At 39.9% G+C, this 21,990-nt stretch overlaps 1 protein-coding gene across 7 annotated transcripts in view; it reads right to left on the minus strand.

Moving 5' to 3' along the window:
- LOC110975439 (phosphatidylinositol-glycan-specific phospholipase D-like) overlaps nucleotides 1-21,990 on the minus strand; it is a 49,516-nt gene that overhangs the window by 26,959 nt on the left and 567 nt on the right. For 6 of the 7 annotated variants that reach the window (XR_002597698.2, XR_015423458.1, XR_015423457.1 and 3 more), the window contains exons 2-25: nucleotides 21,384-21,439; nucleotides 20,159-20,237; nucleotides 19,297-19,394; nucleotides 18,305-18,415; nucleotides 17,888-17,936; nucleotides 17,457-17,517; nucleotides 16,829-16,936; nucleotides 16,000-16,027; nucleotides 15,107-15,246; nucleotides 14,221-14,422; nucleotides 13,641-13,780; nucleotides 12,779-12,965; nucleotides 12,074-12,184; nucleotides 11,617-11,691; nucleotides 10,922-11,078; nucleotides 10,171-10,226; nucleotides 9,887-9,987; nucleotides 9,203-9,396; nucleotides 8,375-8,590; nucleotides 7,143-7,202; nucleotides 6,528-6,640; nucleotides 4,728-4,754; nucleotides 3,103-3,150; nucleotides 1,895-2,005 (exon numbers count right to left, since the gene is read on the minus strand). Coding sequence is in view for 4 of the 7 variants with exons in the window: in XM_087130416.1 (XP_086986542.1) it covers nucleotides 1,919-2,005; nucleotides 3,103-3,150; nucleotides 4,728-4,754; nucleotides 6,528-6,640; nucleotides 7,143-7,202; nucleotides 8,375-8,590; nucleotides 9,203-9,396; nucleotides 9,887-9,987; nucleotides 10,171-10,226; nucleotides 10,922-11,078; nucleotides 11,617-11,691; nucleotides 12,074-12,184; nucleotides 12,779-12,965; nucleotides 13,641-13,780; nucleotides 14,221-14,422; nucleotides 15,107-15,246; nucleotides 16,000-16,027; nucleotides 16,829-16,936; nucleotides 17,457-17,517; nucleotides 17,888-17,936; nucleotides 18,305-18,415; nucleotides 19,297-19,394; nucleotides 20,159-20,237; nucleotides 21,384-21,439 (2,504 nt within the window). In the remaining 3 variants the exon portion in view is untranslated. Of the gene's footprint in view, nucleotides 1-214; nucleotides 2,006-3,102; nucleotides 3,151-4,727; nucleotides 4,755-6,527; nucleotides 6,641-7,142; nucleotides 7,203-8,374; nucleotides 8,591-9,202; nucleotides 9,397-9,886; nucleotides 9,988-10,170; nucleotides 10,227-10,921; nucleotides 11,079-11,616; nucleotides 11,692-12,073; nucleotides 12,185-12,778; nucleotides 12,966-13,640; nucleotides 13,781-14,220; nucleotides 14,423-15,106; nucleotides 15,247-15,999; nucleotides 16,028-16,828; nucleotides 16,937-17,456; nucleotides 17,518-17,887; nucleotides 17,937-18,304; nucleotides 18,416-19,296; nucleotides 19,395-20,158; nucleotides 20,238-21,383; nucleotides 21,440-21,990 lie in introns of those variants that run through there. The other variant, XM_022227943.2, reaches the window with a different exon arrangement.

Genomic DNA, 21,990 nt, shown 5'->3' on the forward strand with positions numbered 1-21,990 from the left:
GAGACTGTGATGCAATACTGTTATGCAAGAAATTTGTACATACATTTTGGTGTAAAGCAATCGATGAAAAATAAAACCTTGTTCAAGAAAAAACGGCATCCCCCACGCACACTAAAATTCGGCGTGGTTTTTGTGAGTTTGTTTCTGCATTCAACTGGGGACCCTGAACAATAGAGGACAATAAGGTCCCCATTGACAGAGGGTCCCCGATGAGTGTGTGGGTGTGTGTGTCCAAATTAAATATACATGTATGCGCCGACTAGATGAATGATCTTGCCCAAAAATTACCCAAATTTGTCTTCATTCATTAAACCTTTCTACATAACCAACGTTTCAAATTATCAACACTTTTGCGGTAACATTTTTGTTTCAGTTTTTGAAAACGTCTTAATTTAACAAAATTTGACCGAGGCCATTTGTCACCGTTTGAATGTCATATTTACCACGTACTCTCTGTTATTGGTTAATATACACAAAAATTGTAACAAATTATGACAAATTCGTAATTAGAAAAATATATATTTCGGGAAAAAACAAATAATTTGTAACCGATTTCCAAAACGAAAGACTACAACTTAGTGAACTGCACTAATTTCATCATGAGTACACAGGTACATTACAATCCTTCACAAATAAAGACGAATGCCCAATTTAAAAGCACAATTTTCAGCATTTTTGTAAAATTCCTACTGCCTGTTTTTCACAATTCTGAGGTACAAATTCCAAGTTCCCAAATTTTTTTCTCTAATTTTTGCAGCAGTGAGTTTTTAATTAACGAATTCAATATTTAAGAGTAGTACCTACACACCCGGCCGTCGCATTTTCTGAAAAAGTGGACCAATCATTAGTTTGGCATTAACATGCAGGAAAGCCTTGGTACTAGACATGTTTTTTTCACAGTACAAGAAGTATCACATGTTATTTCGTGCACCAGTCTATTTCCTTCTATCCGCCCTGAGCTGAAGTGCACCCCAATCGGCGAAAGAAAGACAGGTGGTTACAAGCGGGCTCTTGCACGCGTTCTGCGTGTATATGTACGTAAAGACCATACATTCCAAATCATTTGTTGCGCGTACTCAGCGTGCTCCGCGTCAAATGCACATATACTTTGCCTATGTGGTGAGTTGGTACCAAAAGGACCGTCGTTTTCATTTACAAACACGCCCTCTTTTGTTCCGCTCGGAGCGGATTTGGCATAGCTTTTGTTAGCACGTTTCATTTCAGAGCACTGCAAATTCAAAAGTTCATTTACAACTATAGAGGGTTTACATGGCTGCCATCTTGCAGGCCCAAGCTTTTGTGTCATAGGGTATGCACAAAGAAGGTTTCCTTGTGGAACAAAAGAACTATCCTGCAAGATGGCTACCGTGCAAAGCCTCTACATGCTATGCAATAAGGTTCTTTACGAAATTTAAGCAAAAACCACATCACCCATAGAAATTACAGACAGGTATTTAAATAGCGTCTAACATGTATAAATTGTTAAGTATATTCTGGTGATAAAAATAGGATTTTCCACTCTACATTGTTCTCAGGTAATTCGGTTAAACTACAGGTGGACATTTGATAGCTTTGAAATAGCAAAACGCCTTCGCCAACGCCAGGCACCACTTTATATTGCTTGACCAATTTTACGGGGAAACGGATAAGGCAAGTGAGAACCATGAAACTCTTTTACCGTGGATTGTTGATTGCAAGTGCAATAGTAACAAAGTTCTGTTGCGCGGCATGACTTGGGGTAATTCGAAAGTCCCAACTGAATGCTTTGCTTTCCTTTATTTTTTGCAGACTTTTTCAACAAAGTCCTGATGATAAAAAACTCAACTGGTTTGTCCTTGTAATCTGGACATGATAAGAATTGAATGTTTGTGGGTATGAATCGAATGGTACTTACAATGTAGGAATGAGATGATAGGAATCAGTTGAAGCCGGAATAGACAAACACGGCCCCCGCGAGTCGACCTTGCTTACTGCTCCTTGGAGCTGTTACGACTAAACGTGTCGTCTGATTGGTTGACGCATATGGAGGACAAAAGAAAGGAACGTTTCATTTCTAAGTTACAGTCAAATCTTCTTAGTAAGAGCATCGTTGACACAATACTTTTCTAATGACAACGACATTTTAGGTTTCTGTTAATTGGTTTTCATGGTTTTCATTCCGGATAACACAGCATTTCTGTTATAACGAGGTAAATTTGAGAAGTTCAAAGGACCTCTTATTAATGAGATGTGGCTTCATGTACAGGTAGCTGGACTGAGGGGTGGAAAGTTGAGAGAGGGGGGCATGTGGGCAGGAGGTGGAAGAAGGCGAGGGGTGGATTGATGAAGGGGGCGGGGGACGCTTAAGGGCGGGCGAGGAAGGGGTTGATTGATATGGAAGGAGATGTCAATGATAGGGCGAAGCAAGGGGTAGATAAGGGAGATCGGCAGAGGTTAAGGAAAGGATAGGAAAGCGAGGAGGGGCGACAAGGGATTGAGGAGGGGATGGGGGAAGGAAAAAGGTCACGTGAAAACTTAAAACTAGGGCCAACGTCATAGAGCTCCTAAGTGCAAAATTTGCTTGAGCACAAAAAACCTATTTAAAAACAAACGTTACCAGCTCAAATTCATTGTAATTGTCATGCTAACCAAAAGACAGCTGAATAACCATTCAGAAACAATGTACATCGCATGGAGTTTTGGCTGGTAACCTGATTTATCAAGCAAGGTTTTTCACGCTGAAGCAGAGTTTGTGCTTTACAGAGATTAACATCACACTAAACATTTAGATAACCCCCGTGCTAACATTGGTATCAACTTTTACCAAAATCCATAGCACATAATGAGGCATTCGCTCGGCCCCACTAATTAATCACACACCATGAGTGGTGCCCACAGAACGGATGAGGCGAGGAGACAGACCACAAACAGCTGTCTGAAAAAAACAAATTAATCACCTTACATGCCATCTAAGGCAACCACCTAATGACTCACGGCGAACACACAGCACAAAATACCCCCCAAACCGCCAAACTAATCATCTTCTGACACACACAGGCAGGAAAACGTAGGAAAGAATGCTTCAAAACAGCCATACAGATAATTTTAATGAACATAACCTACCGTGCCAGTTTTCCAAGAAGCCAGCCGATGACCAAATCTGGTGCCAGACTAGAAAAACAAAAACAGAGAGATAGAGGTATCACACAATAACGAAAGGTCAAAAAAACGGGGACGTCTACATGCGAGGCCCGGGGTAGTGATGCAATCTATTCTAATAGGTTTTCCCCTGACCAAATCACCTTCAAGAATTTAGGGTCAATTAGTTTGTTCGTTGGTTGGGTTGTTTATTTGTTTTTTGAGCGATGAACAAGGTTTGCAACTTCAGCAGAAAATAATAGCTGTGTTTACCACGACACGGCAGAGGCCAACCTTTAAGCAATCTTAGGCTTAAAGCTGCAACATTTGACCCGTGTTTCTCTCAGATCCGCCGATAGTCATCGCGAGGTTTGAAGGATTTTGTAGGATTGAGGAAGGTAAAGCCCAGCCACTGTTACTATGCATGGGGCTTGATGCCCCTTAAAAGTTGAAGTACAAAGAATTTGCCGTTGGTTTTCTGCAGAGTGGAGGATTTTTGGACATTTCCACTGCCAATGCCACCCTTAAAAAAATGATCAAGAAAAAAATCTTTCAGAGGATTTGTGCTCAACATTCAATGGAAGCAAATGCACTAGTGGATACGATGTGGAAAGAGTGAACGACTTTATGCGATTCAAAGCCACAATTTCTAAAAAGCGCATTTGGAGCACTCACTGCATCGACTGTGAATACGAGGCAAGTTGTTGTTTTGTTTTTTAATGGCGCTTTCAGCATCTCAGGCTATTTGCGCCAATAACTGTACGTTTATTCATACACTTTATTAATCAGCATCACATTACGGAGTTAGGAAGACGGTCCAGTTTTAGAGGCAGGAGGAAACCGGAGTACCCGGAGAAAACCTACGAGAGCGAGTATGAACTGGAAACCAAATACAGTAAAGCCTGGGCCAAGCCGGGACTCGAACCCGGGCCTCACTGTTGCAAAGCGAGGAAAGAACCGCCACGCTAACCCGCTCCCCCCCCCCCCCCCCGAATACGAGGCAAACGCCACGGGGCGTCTTTTGAACGGGTGACGGGAAAAATGATGAAGTGGACGAACGTAAAGCTCAGTGGAAGCAGAGACTTCACCTTTCTTGTCTCCTTTTGAACAGTGATGAAACATTCAACCTAACAGCTAGTGAGTGCATGACGTTAATTCAGGACAATGAGAAAGGAGCAATTATCCTAATGGATCCTTGCTAAAGCCGGAGTAATACATGGATGTGCGTTTACAATTTCAGGTTTGCTTGTAGGAGCACAATGACGCATGGCCTATGAGACTGACATCGGCGTTGACTTAAAAAGTGCCGCTGCTTTGAAGAAAAGCCTTCCTTTATTCAAATCTTCCTTTGAACTGGGGTTATACATGGTGGGACTTTGATTTTGCACTCCAACCTTTGTCGGCAAATCACAAAGGCTATCACTCTGGCATTTTTTTGTTGGGAGTGGTAGACTTACTCTAGGGACAATAGTTGCAGAAACGAATAAGTCTAGGCCATTCAGTAAAACTACAAATGGAACGTGAAATTCTGTGACCACAATGAGATTATCTGCTACAGCATCTCTCAAGTTTGGCCTTGACAAGGGGCTTGCTACAAACAAGATTCTTACCTCTGGGATTGAGAACACTGCCGTTGCCTGCAATAAAAGCCAGACAATAAGGGAAAGAAATCCATAAGACAGGCGCATTCAGACAAGTCAGTTCACTTCTACCCAGACTTTACCATAGACTAATTGCGCGTGCTAAGTCACATGACCTACACGTACATGATTGTACAGTTGATAAATTGATATCAAACATCAACAAACATGGCGTCCCCCCGATAGCAAGGTGTGTTATAAGTATCATTCACCAAATATAAAGCCGACAGTTGGTTCAGTGCGAGACTACTGACGTGCTGAGTACATTATACCATAAAGGCGCTGGCTTTAATTTTGGTAAACAACTCACGGCGCACTTCACTGAGGGAAAACGTCATGTTTGCTGATGTTTGATTCCCACTATAGGTCACGTGACTTGCGGCGCCATCAGTCTACTATAAACCAGAGTTGTAGTCAAGCCCATTACAAGTTGTCCAGTCTTGAGCCAAGACACAAGCGTTTGGAATAAACTGTGACAAAAGCATTCCTTTGTCACTGCTCATCCTGTTACCTATGAATGGTCTCTGGAAAGGACTTTTGAACAGACTTGTAACACGTGTAAAGAGGCTTGTGCAACAACTTTGTTGACAACTTTTGCCGAGCTGGAAGTTACCAGCAAACGTGGGTGCAGATACTATGGCAGCATTGATGTTTGTGCCCTGAAGGGCAAACACCCAATACCTTTAAAAACGGTACAACAAAACTCGAAGATCAGACTAAATGAGACACACAGAAGTGTTTTTTACGGTCTCTCCCAATTTGCACCTATTCAATGATGTGATAAACATGATGGAATTTGAAATTTCTTTAGGGGTTGGTCCGAAACTTGGACAGGATACCAACTGAAGCCCTAGGACATGATATCCTATGTTCCAGACCAAATTCATATATCAGTCTCATGGCTGTGTTTAATCTAAATGCAAAGTTACTCCTAGTTTCCCATTTCAAGTCGACGCAAACCGTCAAACCGCTCTCTCAAATAGAGATTTTTTTCACAAGTTGACTGGCCAACTGATTCGAGAACTAACATTAGTCTCTCAAAATTACAAAAAATAGAATAACAAAGCGAGAAACCGATTGTGCCATTTGTGAGAAAATTTGATACATGTACGCTAATCAGAACATCATCTTACTTCCACGTTCTCATGGTGGTAGAATTATGAAATTACAGTGCATCAAAATAACTTTCTATTCAAGGCATTCTGAACAAGCTTGTGGAGGTTTCGACCAATTCAGCTCAAAAATTTAATTTGCGTACAACCAACTGACACCAAGTCTCATTGTGATAACGTTTTAATTTGATTCGAGGTTTCCTTTGAAAATGCTACCACAATGGTCAAGGCTGAAATGATATACCCCTTTGCCTGAAATTAAATTACGCGGCCTCCGGTCTTCAATTGTGATGGTGTCTCAATGAGATAAAGCTTTGTGTGCTTACAAACGATACCGTTATGGAATTTAATAGTGTAAATAAATGACTGCATTTTTGGCTCCCGTTTAGAAGACTGTTTCTTTGAAAGATACTGCAAATTGACAGATAATAGCTTCTAAACATGATAGTTATTAACCCTGGACACGTGGCAAAAGAGGGTGCTGTTTACCTGACGGCCGATGGAGAAATTATCATTGTTTGGAATTGACAAGTTGTGAACGAAAACTCTATGTGCACGACTCTGATTTACAATTCCCATTTGTGTGAGAATTTTTTTCCACAAGCAATCGAAAATGGCCACTGGGTAATATAATTTCAAAGTTCTTTAAATAACCCACCTTGTCTCCGGTGCACGGTTCGACAAATCGATGCAGGAGATTACACTCTCTTGTGACATTCCCTCTGGATAATGATTTACCACCTTTGAAAAGATACACTGCTCCTTGTTCACCTGGGGAGGAAGAACATCAAATTCAATTTCAGCCAATACAGAATATATTTTATTTCATAGGACTTAACTAACAAACTTTCAATTGTGTCGACGAAAACTGTTTTTTGGAAAACCTATGGTCAATTAAATCAATACAATTTTTCCTCCCAGTCCTAAATATGTCGAGTTCCAAAAGAATTGTGGGGTAAGAAAGTTTACTTGGACTTTTCCAATATTAATACGGTGAAGACAAGTTATGATTTGAAATTTTAATTATGAAACTTCCATGGCACGCCTTCTGTATTTTTTGCCTTTAAATTTGGTGCGACTCACTAAATGTTTAAAATGTTCTTGAGTTCTACGAACTGGAAAACAAACTCTTGAATTTAGCACAACATGTCAAACTTGAAAAATGATTAACTGAAATATGAAATAGACGATTAAATTTAAACGCCATGGCAGATGGTCTGCAGTGGTTGACAAAAAGCAAGGCATTTATATATAAGGTGTCAGGATACTATACCTCCATAAAGTTCTTCAGTGATGTCGTCAATCCGCAATGGCGCGCCAATTACTACGTCATCTGAAGAAATTAAGAAGAAAAATCTTGATAGGTCAGCATCAGCCTTTTGCCGAATCTTGGTTTCAGGTTTAGATCTAAACTTCATAATTTCAAGCCTGTAGTTGTCGATGGCTATGGCTTGGTCTGGGTCCCTGACTACTGCCTGCAGAGTGCAAGTTGAAAACGTGAAGCCACAGCCACAGATTCATCACTTTTCAAGCCGTGATGCACGTCGGGCAAAAATACTTCAATTCATTTCAATTCACAACTGATGACTTCTTTCAACTGAACTAACAAAATCTTTCCTATTACTTGTCAATGAACAACATGGTGCTCCATACTAGAAGTGATTTTGTTTATTTTTTGGAACTTAAAAAGAAAATAACGATCAGCTGATACAAATTTATCATGGAACCTGACTCATACTCAATTTTACATGTAGTGCCTTGTCCAGTTCTTGGCAATTCAACAAATACGTGCTGAATGCAACAAAATTTGGCTTAATTTGCACAACGGAATGAAATAAAATATTACACATATCAAGAGTTCGAAGAGTGGTCTCGTGATTTGAACATTCTGCAATAAATAAATGGGGGGGGAGGTCCGGTGCTGTAGTCTGGTGCTGTAATTACCCTGTTAATTGTGACTGGTCTTGTGACTGGTCCTGTAACTGGGCATGTGACTGGTCGTGACTGGTCTTGTGACTGGGCATGTGACCGGTCTTGTGACTGGTCTTGTGACTGGGCATGTGACTGGTTTTATGACTGGTCTTGTTACTGGCCATGTGACTAGTCATATGACTGGTCCTGTGAGTGGTATCGACTCTTATGGGGTCCAAATTCTTTAATTTTTCATGAGTGATTAACTAACTCAAATTACCTGCAAAATAAAATAATAATAGTCTGAAGAAAATTTCATTGACATTTCTATGTAGAATTAAACAAGTAAGGTGTAACAGGTACACAAAAATATCACACTTTTGGGTCCAGAGTATATAGAATGACAAAACAGAATCTCTGATGTCAGTTGCATGTAAAAACATGATTATTAAACGTTATATAAACGACTACACCTGCCTGATCCATGCATACCTTATGCCAAAATTTGGGAATCTGACTGATGAAAAACAGACTAAATATCAGACAGGCATGTTAACTGCTCGAGATTTCCCTACGATTACAATGATTTCTCACCAATGCCATCATTGGTGACATCATCCATCAGCAGACTGGCCCCGAATCGTCCCAAGCTACGATCCCCTTCAAACAAGGCTTCCGATCCGCTGGCTGGTCCAAATTTGTAACTGTCAGAAACACTTGCAGCATCTTTTGCAGCAGAGAGGCTGAATAAATTGACGTTACCAGCCTGCGTAAATGTGGTTGAAACACCAACAACCTTTCCCTGGACGTCTGTGAAGGACATGAATCAGAACCAAAAACTGTAAGAGTTTTCCTTCATCAAATCAACTAGATCTCATAAAAGAGAAAACGTTTACACCTCTGTGTTACGATTAGCAGAAGAAAAGGCTTTTAATGTTTTCAATAGTGTGAAGAACGCCCTCCATAACAATGTTATACTTTTGTACACAAGTGACTTTTTTCTTGCTAGATTTAGAATTCAGACATTTGAATTCAATACAGGTCACTCGATCTAATTTGAGAGATGGGATTGTTTTCCGGATGGCCTATACTCTGAATGGCCCATGATGAGCTTGGGCTTTGCTTGTTCTTGGTTAGTGATTAACCTGTGATCGGCTTGTGATCGTAATTGGCGTGTAATTGCTTTGTGACTGGCCTGTAATTGACTTGTAATTGGCGTGTAATTGACTTGTGATCGGCTCGTGAATGACAGGTGATAGGCCGGTCATCAACTTGTGACTGGATTGTGATTTGAAAGTGATTGATTTGCAATGCTATGAATAAAGCACAGTTAACTTTGTGTACATCTGACTGAAAAATGAAAAAAAAGGAGAAAAAGCAACCTTCCAAAACTTGACATATTCTATTAATAATTAAACTCACTGACAGTATCTGCTCCAACACCGAGCATTTCTTCACCGTTTCCATAAGGGTCTCCCACACCAAATGATGATCCAAGTTTACCAAATGCTTTCTGTCCTGTAATATTCTGAACCGGTTTGGTTAAATCCTTGGTGTCATAGACCAAAAGCCGACCTACACTTTGGATGTCGTCAGGCGAAAACTCGCAGTCAGGACTAGACACCAAGACAGTGAAAAAAAATGAGAAAGTAAAGTGGCTTTAAAAACGTGTGCTGGATTGTGATTGATATTGACAAAACACTTTGCAGAATCATGTAATGTTTGGCAGCATGATCACCTCTGGAGATCCAGTTTGTTCTTGAAATTAGTTCTTACAAAACTTAGCATAAGAAGTTGGAAACTTTTTCCATTTTGGATATCTAGCGAATGAGTGAGGATACATGCGTCCCATGACAATCTGAAGCCCATCTGAAGCTTTAGTAAAAATCCACCAAAATCTAACAAAACCATAACCAACGGGGTCATGGGAGGGAAATACATGCATCCCCCATAAAACATTGATTGAAGCTCATGCACAGCAACAGTGAGCGGGCCGTACAGCCCTCAAGCCATCAAGATCTTACAAAAGCCAGGAGCTGACTTTTCAAGGATAATCAAACACAAGTTACTGTTATTTTGACTGTTTGACGCAGAAAAAGGACTCACCTGGTACATATGCGTACCGCTGGTTGGGAGACTAGAAGCCACGACCCTTGACCTTGCATTTTAGGCTCGATCATTAGATTGTACCCAAGCCAACCATATTGCTGTGGAAAACGACAAAAACACAATTTACATTACTATTGTCAGTTAATGGCCAGTATTTTGTTTAAATTCATCATTTCTTTTTTGGCGTACAGTTTCGGTTAGAGGAATATAACCTGATATAACGTTTCTTGAAATTGTCCTACTAACGATAAAAACATGAATCAATTTCCATTTCATTTCACCTGTTCTCCTTCAAGTAAAAGTGTCCCGTTGGTTTCCACAGATAGAAGTCTTCTTCCTGTTCATAAAACCAAAAATTTGATAAGTGTGCTATGCTTGCAGATGATTTGGTTTTCACAGAATATTGGTTAAGAAGCTTCCGCAAGGGTCATTCTATATTAAATGTGGGGTTAAATTTTTTCCTGTCCCTATTTCATCTTGCATGCGACTTCGTAAGATCTTTGTACATTCCTTCAATTTCCAAGAGTAATTAAGTAACAAAAATAACCCGTCAAACAAATCAAAATTGTTTGAAATCAATTTCAATGATATATTCATTGTCAAACTACACACGGCAGATGTAACGGGGACAGAAAACTGTCGCATGTCGGATCCCAGATTTATAGAATGACCCACAAACAAATAGGTCATGGGTTTGAATCCCAGCCATGATCGTGTGAAAATCTTTTTGTAACGGCTTCACAGAAAATATGCGAGCTCTCATCGCTTGACCAAGTGCCACTTAAGCTGTTATGCGAAACCTCGTCAGTAACGAGACAACGCTGCTGCAAAAGCCTTATCTGCTATAGAAAACTATTTTTATTTAGTATTTGGGGAATTGTTCAGCTTAAAAGACAGTGACGTCAATAACATAACAAGTGTGAAACGTTTAAATAACAAAATGCAGGATAAAAGGCCTTAAGAATACTTTTGAGATAATTATGTTTATTCCGAATAATGTACAAGAAAGAAAGATTTTTGAACGTTTTCTACCAGGTTTCATCTTCTTGGAGTACACGGCCCACAAGGCACCACTCTGCTGTTGACCTTGCCTGTTGCCAACAAACGGTGACCCAATGATGAGGTCAAGGTAGCCATCTTGGTTCAGGTCGGCCGTTCCTAGTGACCAGCCAAGGTTGCAATACTTTGACTAAATACGGAAAAAAATTGAAGGTTACTTATTTGCGACACTTGTCATAACTTTGCAGCTATTAATAAAGAGACAGATTTTTCCATAAAATGAGAATTATTAGGAAGGCTCTCTCCTCCATACTTCTGCTTAGCTACCGAAACAGATAATGTAATTAGTTGCGACCATTTGAAATCCTGTAGGCCTATTCCTACCAGTTTCTTAAAGATCCAACCAAAGGTTTTGGAGGATATTGCAAGACTGAGTAAGGCAGAGCCCAGCCACTGTTACTTTACTTGGAGCTTGGTGCCCCTTGAAAGTTGAAGCACAAAGAGGGTGCCATTGGTTTCCTACAGAGTGAAGGATTTTGTAGGATTGAGGAAGGTAGAGCCCAGCCACTGTTACTTTATTACATGGGGATTGATGCCCCTTGAAAGTTGAAGCACAAAGAGGGTGACATTGGTTTCCTGCACAGTGGAGGATTTTGTAGGATTCAGGAAGGCTTCTTGAAAGAATGCCTGGGAGTTTAATAGAATTAACAAAAGTCATTACATCTCACCTTGCACACCACACTAACATTTGGCGTTGGGTAGAACACCCCCGCAGATTTGGCTAAATATACAAACACTGCACCCTTATTTAGAAAATGACAAATTAAGAACAAAAGGAACACATTTTTAATCAAATGTGCTATTCAGGGTATGTGAAAATATGTACAAAAAAGAACTCTACCTCTTTTAAAACAATGGGAATAAAATGTGCCATTAAAACTTTTTACCAACTATGCTTGAAACTTGCCATGAAAACTCAATATTGAAGGACATAACTATTAATCCATATAATTCACTGCGTTCCGAGCAGTCTATAAGCTATGCAGATGTTTTTAAAAATGTTATCTGTGAACACTGGTGCCTCATTTTCACATCTGAGGTTCGAATCACATCAATTTGGGCATGGGTGCAAAGACAACGAAATGTGTAACCATGTGAACAGTTGCCATGGCAACAACCACTTACTGTATAATTGAGACTCGCAGAGCCAGTGGAGGGCGCACTCACGGCAAGATCTTCCAAGCCATCTTGATTGAAGTCGAGAACCGCAATGGCAGTTCCAAAATGACTGTTTTTCTGCCGATTAAACACATCAATTAATTCAAGAAACAAGAAAACTAACCCACCCAAAAATAAATTTTGGACCCATGAGTGTTTGTGGCAATAAAAGGCTACAAGAATCAAACTTGAATCAAAATAGATTTTTCCAATTAAGCAAAAAATCTTAATCTTGAATTTACTTGCTTTCAGATAAGTCACATGGACTTAAAAAATTGGCCAATAGCCAATTAGTCATCTAGTAGCAGCCAATCAAAAAAGCTGTTGTATAACTGTTGGCCATCATAAACACATTAAGTTTAATTTCAAAATTAGAACATGACTAAGTTTTGAAAAAAAACATGAAACGTTCATGTTTAGGCTGTTTCAATAACAATTACCTCGGCAAGACTGAAAACTTGTAAAACGGTTGAGAAATGAAGCAATGGCTTGTATCATTTAATAAAATGCTAATACCAACATCACATCACCAGACATTCTGGACGGACTAAAGAATATTTAAAATGATTTGTGCACATACATTTAACGGAAATAATTAAATGCAAACAAATTCTAAATGGGCCAACAATACCTCAGGCAGGCTTGTTTATTAGGCAAAAAAAGGAGACCTACCATATTAGTTACCGACAGCGTCAGATTTGCCATTGTGTCTAGATCAAGCTGCTCTGGTAAGCCGCCTTCTTGGCCAAACACAACAAAGACCCGTCCATTCTGTGGGTTACCAGCCAAACTGTAACCTGGTGCCCCGATGATCAGATCGTCCATCTTGTCTGCATTGATGTCGGCCGTGAGAATCGACCTGTCGCAAAAAAAAACAAACAGCAAAAAAGGAATAAAGAAACATTTCATAGAAACCATCACCAACAAAGCTAATTGCTTAGAATTCTCCTTCAACCCAACCCCTGAAAAACTTGACAGGCATGTTAACTCAAATTTGGGACCTACTGATCGGTGGGTCAGTCCACTTTTTAGGGATGTTGTTTTCAATGTGTCTGTCAACATACACAGGCAAACGTGTTTTTTGGGCAATCGTGGACGTTCCTATTGTCCTCTTTTGTTCATACTTTAACTTTTTTGGAAGGCCTCTAATATGCTTTGGACACGTTTGGCAATCGTGGACGTATCGGGAATCGTGGACGGTCATTAATTCTTTTGTTTAACGTCCACGATTGATTGGGAACATCAGTGCACGTGGACTGGTATCCTCATTTGAGAATTCCACGTATCCCAAGAATTCCAAGCCACTCAATGTTGGGCCAGTGCTACCTCCAGTCAGACCAGTCCACCTAGAATGGACTGATCTTGTGACTTTCAGCATCTCTGTACATGGGTGGGCATTCCCAGGTGAGACAACTCAGAGTTCAAAGTCGGTGCAACCATGTTTTATTATCAGGGAACTAATAAGTAATTTCCTGGTGACCAAGCCAGTGTTCTGCAATATGAGATCAACTCTGAACCCAATCAGACAGCGTACCATCCCAGATGGGCGTAGGAATTTGCCGTTGTGAAAGTGGACTTCAGATATGATGAAGACCTCAGATTGGTGGAATTGGAACGTGACTGCAATGCTTTCAGTGCTGTGGTTCTCTTTTGGATAAGAGTCTGAATTTTTCTCTGCAAACACAACCATCAAAAAATAACACCGTTAAAGGATTGATTTTCATTGAAGTCATATTCAAACATTGATCCAGGAAACTTTCTCTCTGTTAAGCCAGCAAACCTCGACAAACTCTGTGGTGGAAGGGTCAAGATATCTTGACCAGAAACCGAGAGGTTGTGGCTTGGAACCCTATCCCAGCACAAACTCTCAGAAAGAATTGAAGGGTTGAAAATATTGGTGAAAGGGCGGTCACAAATAAAATCTGAATGAATTTCCAAGTCGGGAAAAGTGGGAATTCAGAAACATTGTTTACCCCCAAAAATCTACTGATCTAAAACAAGAATGAACGATTTTAGTTTCAACTCAATTTTGAAGGCGAGTCCATTCATCACAAGTTAATTATGAAATCTTCGGTCAAGTTAGAAGCCATTCAACTGATTAATGATAAACTCGCCTTCAGTGTTTCAGCTGGTGAAAAGTACACACCCCTCGTTGTCTGTCGCCTGTGAACTAGGTCAGGGGTCAACCCCTGGAGGTCAACTTTGTTGTGAAGCCCAGAAAGTTTTGAAGCATCAGCATCTGATGACGGTGTATTGGCCACTGTGGCATTCTGGGTACAGTTGAGGTAGATGGGATTTCTGGGAAGACTACAAGCACTGCAGTTGGTAAACAAAAAAGTTGTGGTGTGTAAATATAACCTTGTGATCCATTGCATCCATGCATGAACAGCAGAGGGCAGCATACATGTTTCTCAATAAAGTATGACATATGTGTCATAAGCACCTTTGAGCAAGTCCGAGTAAGATGATTTGTTGATCATCAGTTGAAATTCCCTCGTGACGTATGCACAAAATATATCCAGGGTACCAGGCAAAATCGGCAAGCGGTCGGCAAAGTGACATCGTTGAACTTGATAATACAAGCCAAGTAGCAAGTAACAAGGTCGAACAATGACAAAGGAATGCTTTTATTAGTCCATTTGAGTGTCTTGAGGCTTGGCTAAAGACTGGACTTTTTGTATGGACTGAACGACTGATCCCCCCAAAAAAGAATTTAGTTAACAACTCTTTGATCTGCAACAAACCAAAGTGATGGTGAGCGTATTGTGTCTTCCAGACAAAGACACACTGGGGGCCACAGGTTTTTTTTTCACCATTTTCATGAGGGAACAAACCTGTTTCGGGATGGGGAGGGGGGGTCTTGGCTGCCACGACACTTCTCAGATACATAACTAGTACAGATATAACTGTTTTTACGACCTTTGCAGCGGGTAAGATCTAGGAAAAGAGTACTCTTCGTATGATTGTGAAAATCTTTTTAAAAATGGTTGACCTCTTTACCCTGTGCCTTTGTCGAGCATGTAGATGGCTTCATGCCAAACATTGGTGGTCCACGTCGCCATGTCATCTAGACCGCCTAAAAAGTAGGACTGGAACTGCTCGACCAGAAAAGGGGACTTCCTGGCATAATCTGGAAACAACTTCACAAATAGGAAGCGCAAGAGAAATGAAATAAAATGAAATAAAATGTACAAAACAAAGAATCCGATCGTGCTGCCATGCAAAACTTTTGTGTATTGGATTCACCTACTTCAGAAAACAACAGTTTCTCAGCCGATTCTCTGCTGGAAAAATCTACTCTTCATTGAAATTTTTAAGTGTTTCCTTGAAAAACTTTTGTTAACCCTCCTTTAGTTTTACAGCACAAATATGCACAAGTGCCCAAGGTCCCTCTCGTGCATGTTGCTGCAGTGCACAACACGACACAGCTGTGCTTCTTTGAAGTGTTTACCAAGTGACCCAAAGAGTGACTTCAACAACAGAATTATCCGTGCAGAAGCGAGATAATTAAAATTGAAAATAATAATATCCTGACATTTATACCTTGGCACAGTGTCTAAAAGTATCTGTTTTTCTAAGGTACCAATATACTATCTCGCTGCGCATTGGGCTCACATCATCTGAACATTCCTGGAAACCATCTCCGCTCCCTGGGAAGTATACTAGCCTGATGCTACCATTTCAGCGCAATCACTTCAAACATACCCATGTCTGCCCTCACAGGTACCCATTTACTCCTGGGTGGAGAGTCACATAGGGGTAGAGTGACTTGCCCAGATCGCACCATGCTGCCACCAGCTGGATTCGAACCCCCGACCCTGTAATCGGAAGCTACATGTACAAACCCTAACCACTAGGCCACATGTCCCAACACCGTGCTTTTCAATACGTACCTTTGAGATGGCTAGTTTTTCACCAAGTCTGCAAGTAGAAACCAAACATAATTTTAACGTAAAAAAATGACTGCCTTGCTTTAGTTTTAATTCGGTGCTACATTTTCAATAAATTCATAATATAAAAGATGCAGCTAAAACTTCTTCATAAAAGACATTACTGTTAAATTAAATTATAAAGATTAACAAAGAAATTGACTGGAGTGGCATTTGAACCTACTACCTCTGGAATATCGTACCAGTGCTCTACCAACTGAGCTACCCAGCCCTATGTTGGTTGGTTCTTCCCAACTGTCAATATCTTTGTTCAGGGGGCGCTAGCCAGAAGCCATTAAACCTGAAACACCATGTAGCCAGAGATCACACCCCAATAACACGATACAACCTGGGAAATGGTGAACAGGGAACACTCAAAGAGGATACGGCGTTTTGGACATAATGTTACGAAAGAAACTACAGGTGACTAGGTGCTTATAAATGATTCTAAAGATAAACAAAGAAATTGATTGGAGCAGGAGCACCCCCACAACAGAGATATTGATAAATGGGAAGAGCCATAGCTCAGTTGGTAGAGCACTGGTACAGTATTCCAGAGGTCGCAGTTCAAATCCCACTCCAGTCAATTTCTTTGTTCATCTTTAGAATCAATTCTAAGCACCTAGTCAGTTTCCCTATATAGTTTCTTTCAAATTACACATTAACGAGTTAAGGTTCCCTCATTTGGACGTCATCATACGTACTTCTTCAAGTAGCATTGAGCAAGGTGTTGAGTAATGATTTTACTTCTTGTTTTAAAAAATGTGAACAATTAGTTCAAAAGTAAACTTGCCTTTCGAGGAATAAAAGTGCGGTGCATTCTTCAATCAGACTGCTTTCGACAATGTCGCGTCCATACAGCTCTTTGTAAATTACAACGAGATCTTTAGTGGGTATGTACCTAAAAAGAAAAAACAAACATATCTTTCCTCAACTTTGTCAATCAAAGACTAAGACTGCTTCTGAATCCGTCATCTGATACGAGGTCTAAGTTTTAGCTTGAATGAAAATTCAGATGCACTGACAATAGACGTAGCCCTGGAAGTCCATTTTGGACATGGCCTGCTTTCAAAGTCACAATTTGTGACTGGAAACAGCAGCTGGCCATTTTGCGCCAACGTACGCGGTGATGCAAAGCTGCAGAACATTTTATATGGAACAGCGTCACAAGGCTATTGAGGGGAATCTCACAGCATGAAACTATTTTGAAAATCGCAGCTCAAGGTTTCATTAAGATGTTTTTGGACTTTGGCGATACCTGTTGATGTTCTATTAGAACATGAATTAAGGTCAGGCATCCTCATGTTCTGATCCTTATTCATACATCTAACATTCCAGCACCAGACTGTTATGTCTACATTTAGCCATCAACTCTATTCAGCAGGATTTTGAGACTTTTAAGATTTTGTTCATGTCCGTACCATTCCGACAGGGTGTCTATATAGGATAGGTTGAATTCAAAGGTCCCAACTATGTCTCCACCTGGTGACAGGAAAGACAAAAATGGTGACAATTTTGAGGACTTTTTCTGGCTAAGAAAATATAAATTTGTCCATGTTTAAAAATTGCTTCAGTGTGGCAGAAAATAAGATAAGCAAACAGCATTGTAGTATAGACCCTAGTGACACATGAATGGAATCATGTGCAAAATGCTTTATCAGAACTGATGCAAACATGGATGCTGGCAGTTCAATTTTGCCGACTGTCTGCAACTTTGAGTGTCTGCTGGCATGACCGAGGCCAAGGTTTAGAAGAAGGAGCACATGAGCATTACAAATCGGTTTCGAATTTGGAAATGAGGAACCTGGTTGTTGTTAACATCCTAGTTGAGGCATGAAGTGATGGCTCTTACCGATATCTCCGACAGAGTGGGCATTGCCGTAATTGCCATGGAAATTCACCTGTGAACAAAGCCACGTGATTTCAGCATTAAGAGATATCGGTACCTTTAGACAAACTTTTCTTTATACGTGTCGCCTGTGTTGTGAAACAAAAGTGGTTGATTTTTTTTATCTAAGAAACTTGTGACTGCTAAAAGATTAAATCAAATTAATCTGCAATCTAAATGCACAAACAAGAGATGGCATGCTTTAATAAAGCAACATTTTCAATGGAATGTGCACAAATCTGTAACAGTCACGCGCAAGAAACACATGTGTGCTTTTGGGCCTAACGGAAACAGTATAAAATGTCTTTCTATAGCAGTAATACTTTGCTGCCCTTGTTGACAGTATTCAGAGTTCAAAATGTTGAGTTTTCATTTGCTCACATCTCCCATGGTAGTCAGAAATCCTTGGTCGATGCCGAGACTGTGCCAAGACACATCCGCGACCTGATGCGAGGTGAAGCCCAGCATGAATACAACCAACTTCTCTGTCTCCTGCCAAGTACAAGTTGAACAAGGACAGAGGCTTCAACTCGGGAAACAACAATTGGTCAATGGGGATTTCAAGGCTCCCACAGAAATCCCAGAAATAATTCATGATTTTTCGAAGAGTAAAATTGAATATTTCTAAGACAAAAATGCCATTGGCTCTATTTTGTTATTATTATTTATTGGACAGAAACAATATATACATTGATTTGGTTTATTTATTCACACAAAAATTTGAATAAAACTGTTCTAAGACCGACAGCATTCAAATTTACAATTACATATACAATAAAAAATTTAAATACATAGATACAATAAAAGTAAATCCCCCCCAAAACAACCAAAGATTTTATGTTAGAATGCTGGACAAAGAAGGGATTTTAGATCGTCTAAAAATTGTCATAAAATAATGTGGAATAAGTAATATACATGCAGGGTCCCTAATAGGGTAAAATAACTACATAGACACCAGAAACTTTGCCAGCTTTGTGTTTCAGTGCGAGGGCATAAATTGGTTTTCAATGATTAAGGGGAAACACTTTCAAACATATTTCAGCTTTGAAAAAAGAATTTCTCTTTCTGTACTTTAAATGTCCTAAAAAGACAGAGGTACAGTGTACCTACTGAGAAATACAATTATTGGAAAAGTCTAAAATAACGCATATTCTGCGAATCTGAAGATCGGTTCCTGTGTATAAGAGATGAAATTTCACATGCTTTCAATGAAATCGGAAATACATCATAAGTGATTAGTCTTTGAAGATCTATCACTCTTGTTGAATGCTGACCGTGGCAGAATTCTGCTAGCCAAAAACAGAAAAAAAAAATTGGCTGCCGTTGGTGTGAGCATTAAGGGGTGGGGTTAACCTAACTGATGAGGGGCATACCTTGTCCCACGGTTTAGGATAGACCCTCCTGATGTAGTTGATGGTTGCATTGAGAAAAGGTACCCAGTGTGTGTCCTCTGACACTTGGTGAAATTTACCTAGGAAAAAAATGTTAAAACCTATTTGCAGAAGTTACATTTGTTTTCAAAAAGGTTACCAACTCAACAAGGTCCAACAGCTGGGTGCAGGATATTTGCACTAGTAAGGGTGAGGTTATGGCTTGAATAATTGTCCTCAGCCAAATCTGGAAAATGAGAGAACTGAAAATGCGTTCTTTGGATTTCAAACTGATATGGGAAATCAGTTTTGAAATAAAATTTGGGCTTCACAGAGCAGTTGTTGTCAATATCTTAATCATCACCCTAAAATTCCTATCATCTGTTTGGTGGATTGTTGATTGTGTGATAATTATCCAAGTTACCTGATTGGTGGAACTGAACATTTCATCTGTGGCCTCATGAAATTGTTTTTAACCATTCCACTAAAATTATTGAATAAATTAATAAATGAATTAAATAATGAATAAATTATTCATTATTTGTATACCGAATTATTTGTTTCAATGCACGGAACAGCCATGGTACGAACAAGTTGTATTCAACGTATGTATGGAAGTTCCATTGCTCCAATCACAAGTGATGCCAAGACTGGGGTGGCTGTTTCACATAAGTGCTATGAAAAGTTGTAATTTTGTGAACTATGACATGCGATGTTCCGCATTAAAATGGAACATTCCATTTATCATCCGATAAAAACGGAACACTCAATTAAAAAATGGAACATTCCATCTGTTACCTCATGAAATTACTCGTACCACAAACTCACAAACATTTGCCATTAATGAACTTGATGTTTGACCTACCTCCTTGGCATATATTGGGGTAAAAAGCATCCGGGTATGGATTTCCTCCTTGAAATGCATCCTGGTTGTCTAAGATAAGCTGTGATGTTAATAGAACGGATAAAAAAATGGCATTTCTGTTCCATTTGGGGAGTTGAGCGACAAATTGTGGTGAGCAATTGCGGGTACTTTGGGAACCGGGTACCCGATTCCCATAATGGGCGGGTACCCGTACATATTGTGAAGATCAGAGCAAAATGCAGAAATAAAGTTTGTCCCGACTCGTCCACGCCCACATAAATGTTGGTATTAAACAAAGGGCATCTCTTTCCCTGAGTGTCAAAATAATGTAAACATCCTCATCTCCAATGTAGACGACAGGGAATTGTCAGTAGCCGGTCTGAAAAGATATTTTATTTGGATTTTTTCCAGCAGCTTTCCGCCAAGTAATCAATAGAAAATGGTGCATGCATTACCAGAATGCTGGATCAAAATTTTCCCAAAGTAGTTTCGGGTAAAAAGTTTGACAAAATGGAATCGGGTACCGGGGTACTCGGCATGGCCCTAGCTACAAACACAGTTTCATGACTGCTCAAAAGGTATACAAGGGGAGCATCTCACAACTCAGAAAAGTCAGACCCTTCCATTTGGAACGCCTTGCTCTTTTTACAGAATAGGCAGCTGATCTGCCGGTACGAGGGACAGGGCACTCCCATTGGAACGCTGCCTCAAAATGGCCTACGCGCAGGGCGAGTCATTCCCACTGACGCATGAACAGTCCAATGGAACAAGGATACATGTATATCCGACTATTGAGATGCTCCCTATTAAATATTCCACATCTTTTCCTTGACCAAATTAAAAACCAAGTTCATCAAATACATAACTGTGAAAACAGTCACATTTACTTGGCTTTCAAAAACAAAATCAAATACATGCCCATAATCTAGGTTAACTACTTAAAACATAGTAGTTTTGAAAACTTCAATTTCAAATTAGTTTTTACAGATTTTTAGCCTTGTCATCACCAGGAAACTGAAAGTAAAATTTGGTTAGATTTGCAGGCTGCAGGAAATCTTGAATAAGAACAAGTAGAAATACATTTTTAGAGGGCCAAATATTTTCTTTCTGTTCATGTGGGACCACAGCTTTTTTGAGGCGGGGTGCAATGAACTTTAGCTATACCAAAAGCTCTGTGTTAGTAATGCTACCGACGCGACAATCAAAAGGGATGAGACTTTGCAACCTTTTTGTAATCCACGCCGCCTGAATCATCTTCAAAATATTCTGTTGCTCTGTGCCCTACCAACAAGGAGAGAGGGAGAAAAAGTAGTCAGTGCAATTGTCATGATTGTAGCAAGTTTATAAATAGGCCCCTACTACTCACTCATTAAAAATCCAAAAATAACAGGAGGCCTGCCATGAAATTTTAGGAGCTTTGATCCCCAGGGAAGCCTTTCATTTCAAACTACGCGTATCATCCTTTCAGGTTTTACATCGAGCCCAACATGCCCAAGACAAGTTAATATTTAAAACTGCAGGATAAGCCGGGAGTGACTAGATATTAACCCGTGAAACCTGGTCTGCTATTTTTCTCAAGACTCTTAGAGGGTTCATGCTTGGACTCTGTTTCTGCATCAATTGAAAAAGGAAATCCCAAACACAATGATAAAATTGGAAAATGAATAGCACAAATGGGTCGGATTCGAACCAGGGACTATGGATCTGTAGTTCAAATCACTACCAACGAAGCTATCGAAGCGACGTAAGGGATTCCCGTTTTTGAAATGTCTTAAATGGTGTTTTGCATTGTCCCCTCTTCATGAATCATTCGTCACCCCAGCTACTGAAAA

Source organism: Acanthaster planci, linkage group LG20 (assembly GCF_054643075.1).
Source record: "Acanthaster planci isolate LZ-2023a linkage group LG20, COTS_SCS, whole genome shotgun sequence".
NCBI classification, from domain to species: Eukaryota; Metazoa; Echinodermata; class Asteroidea; order Valvatida; family Acanthasteridae; genus Acanthaster; species Acanthaster planci.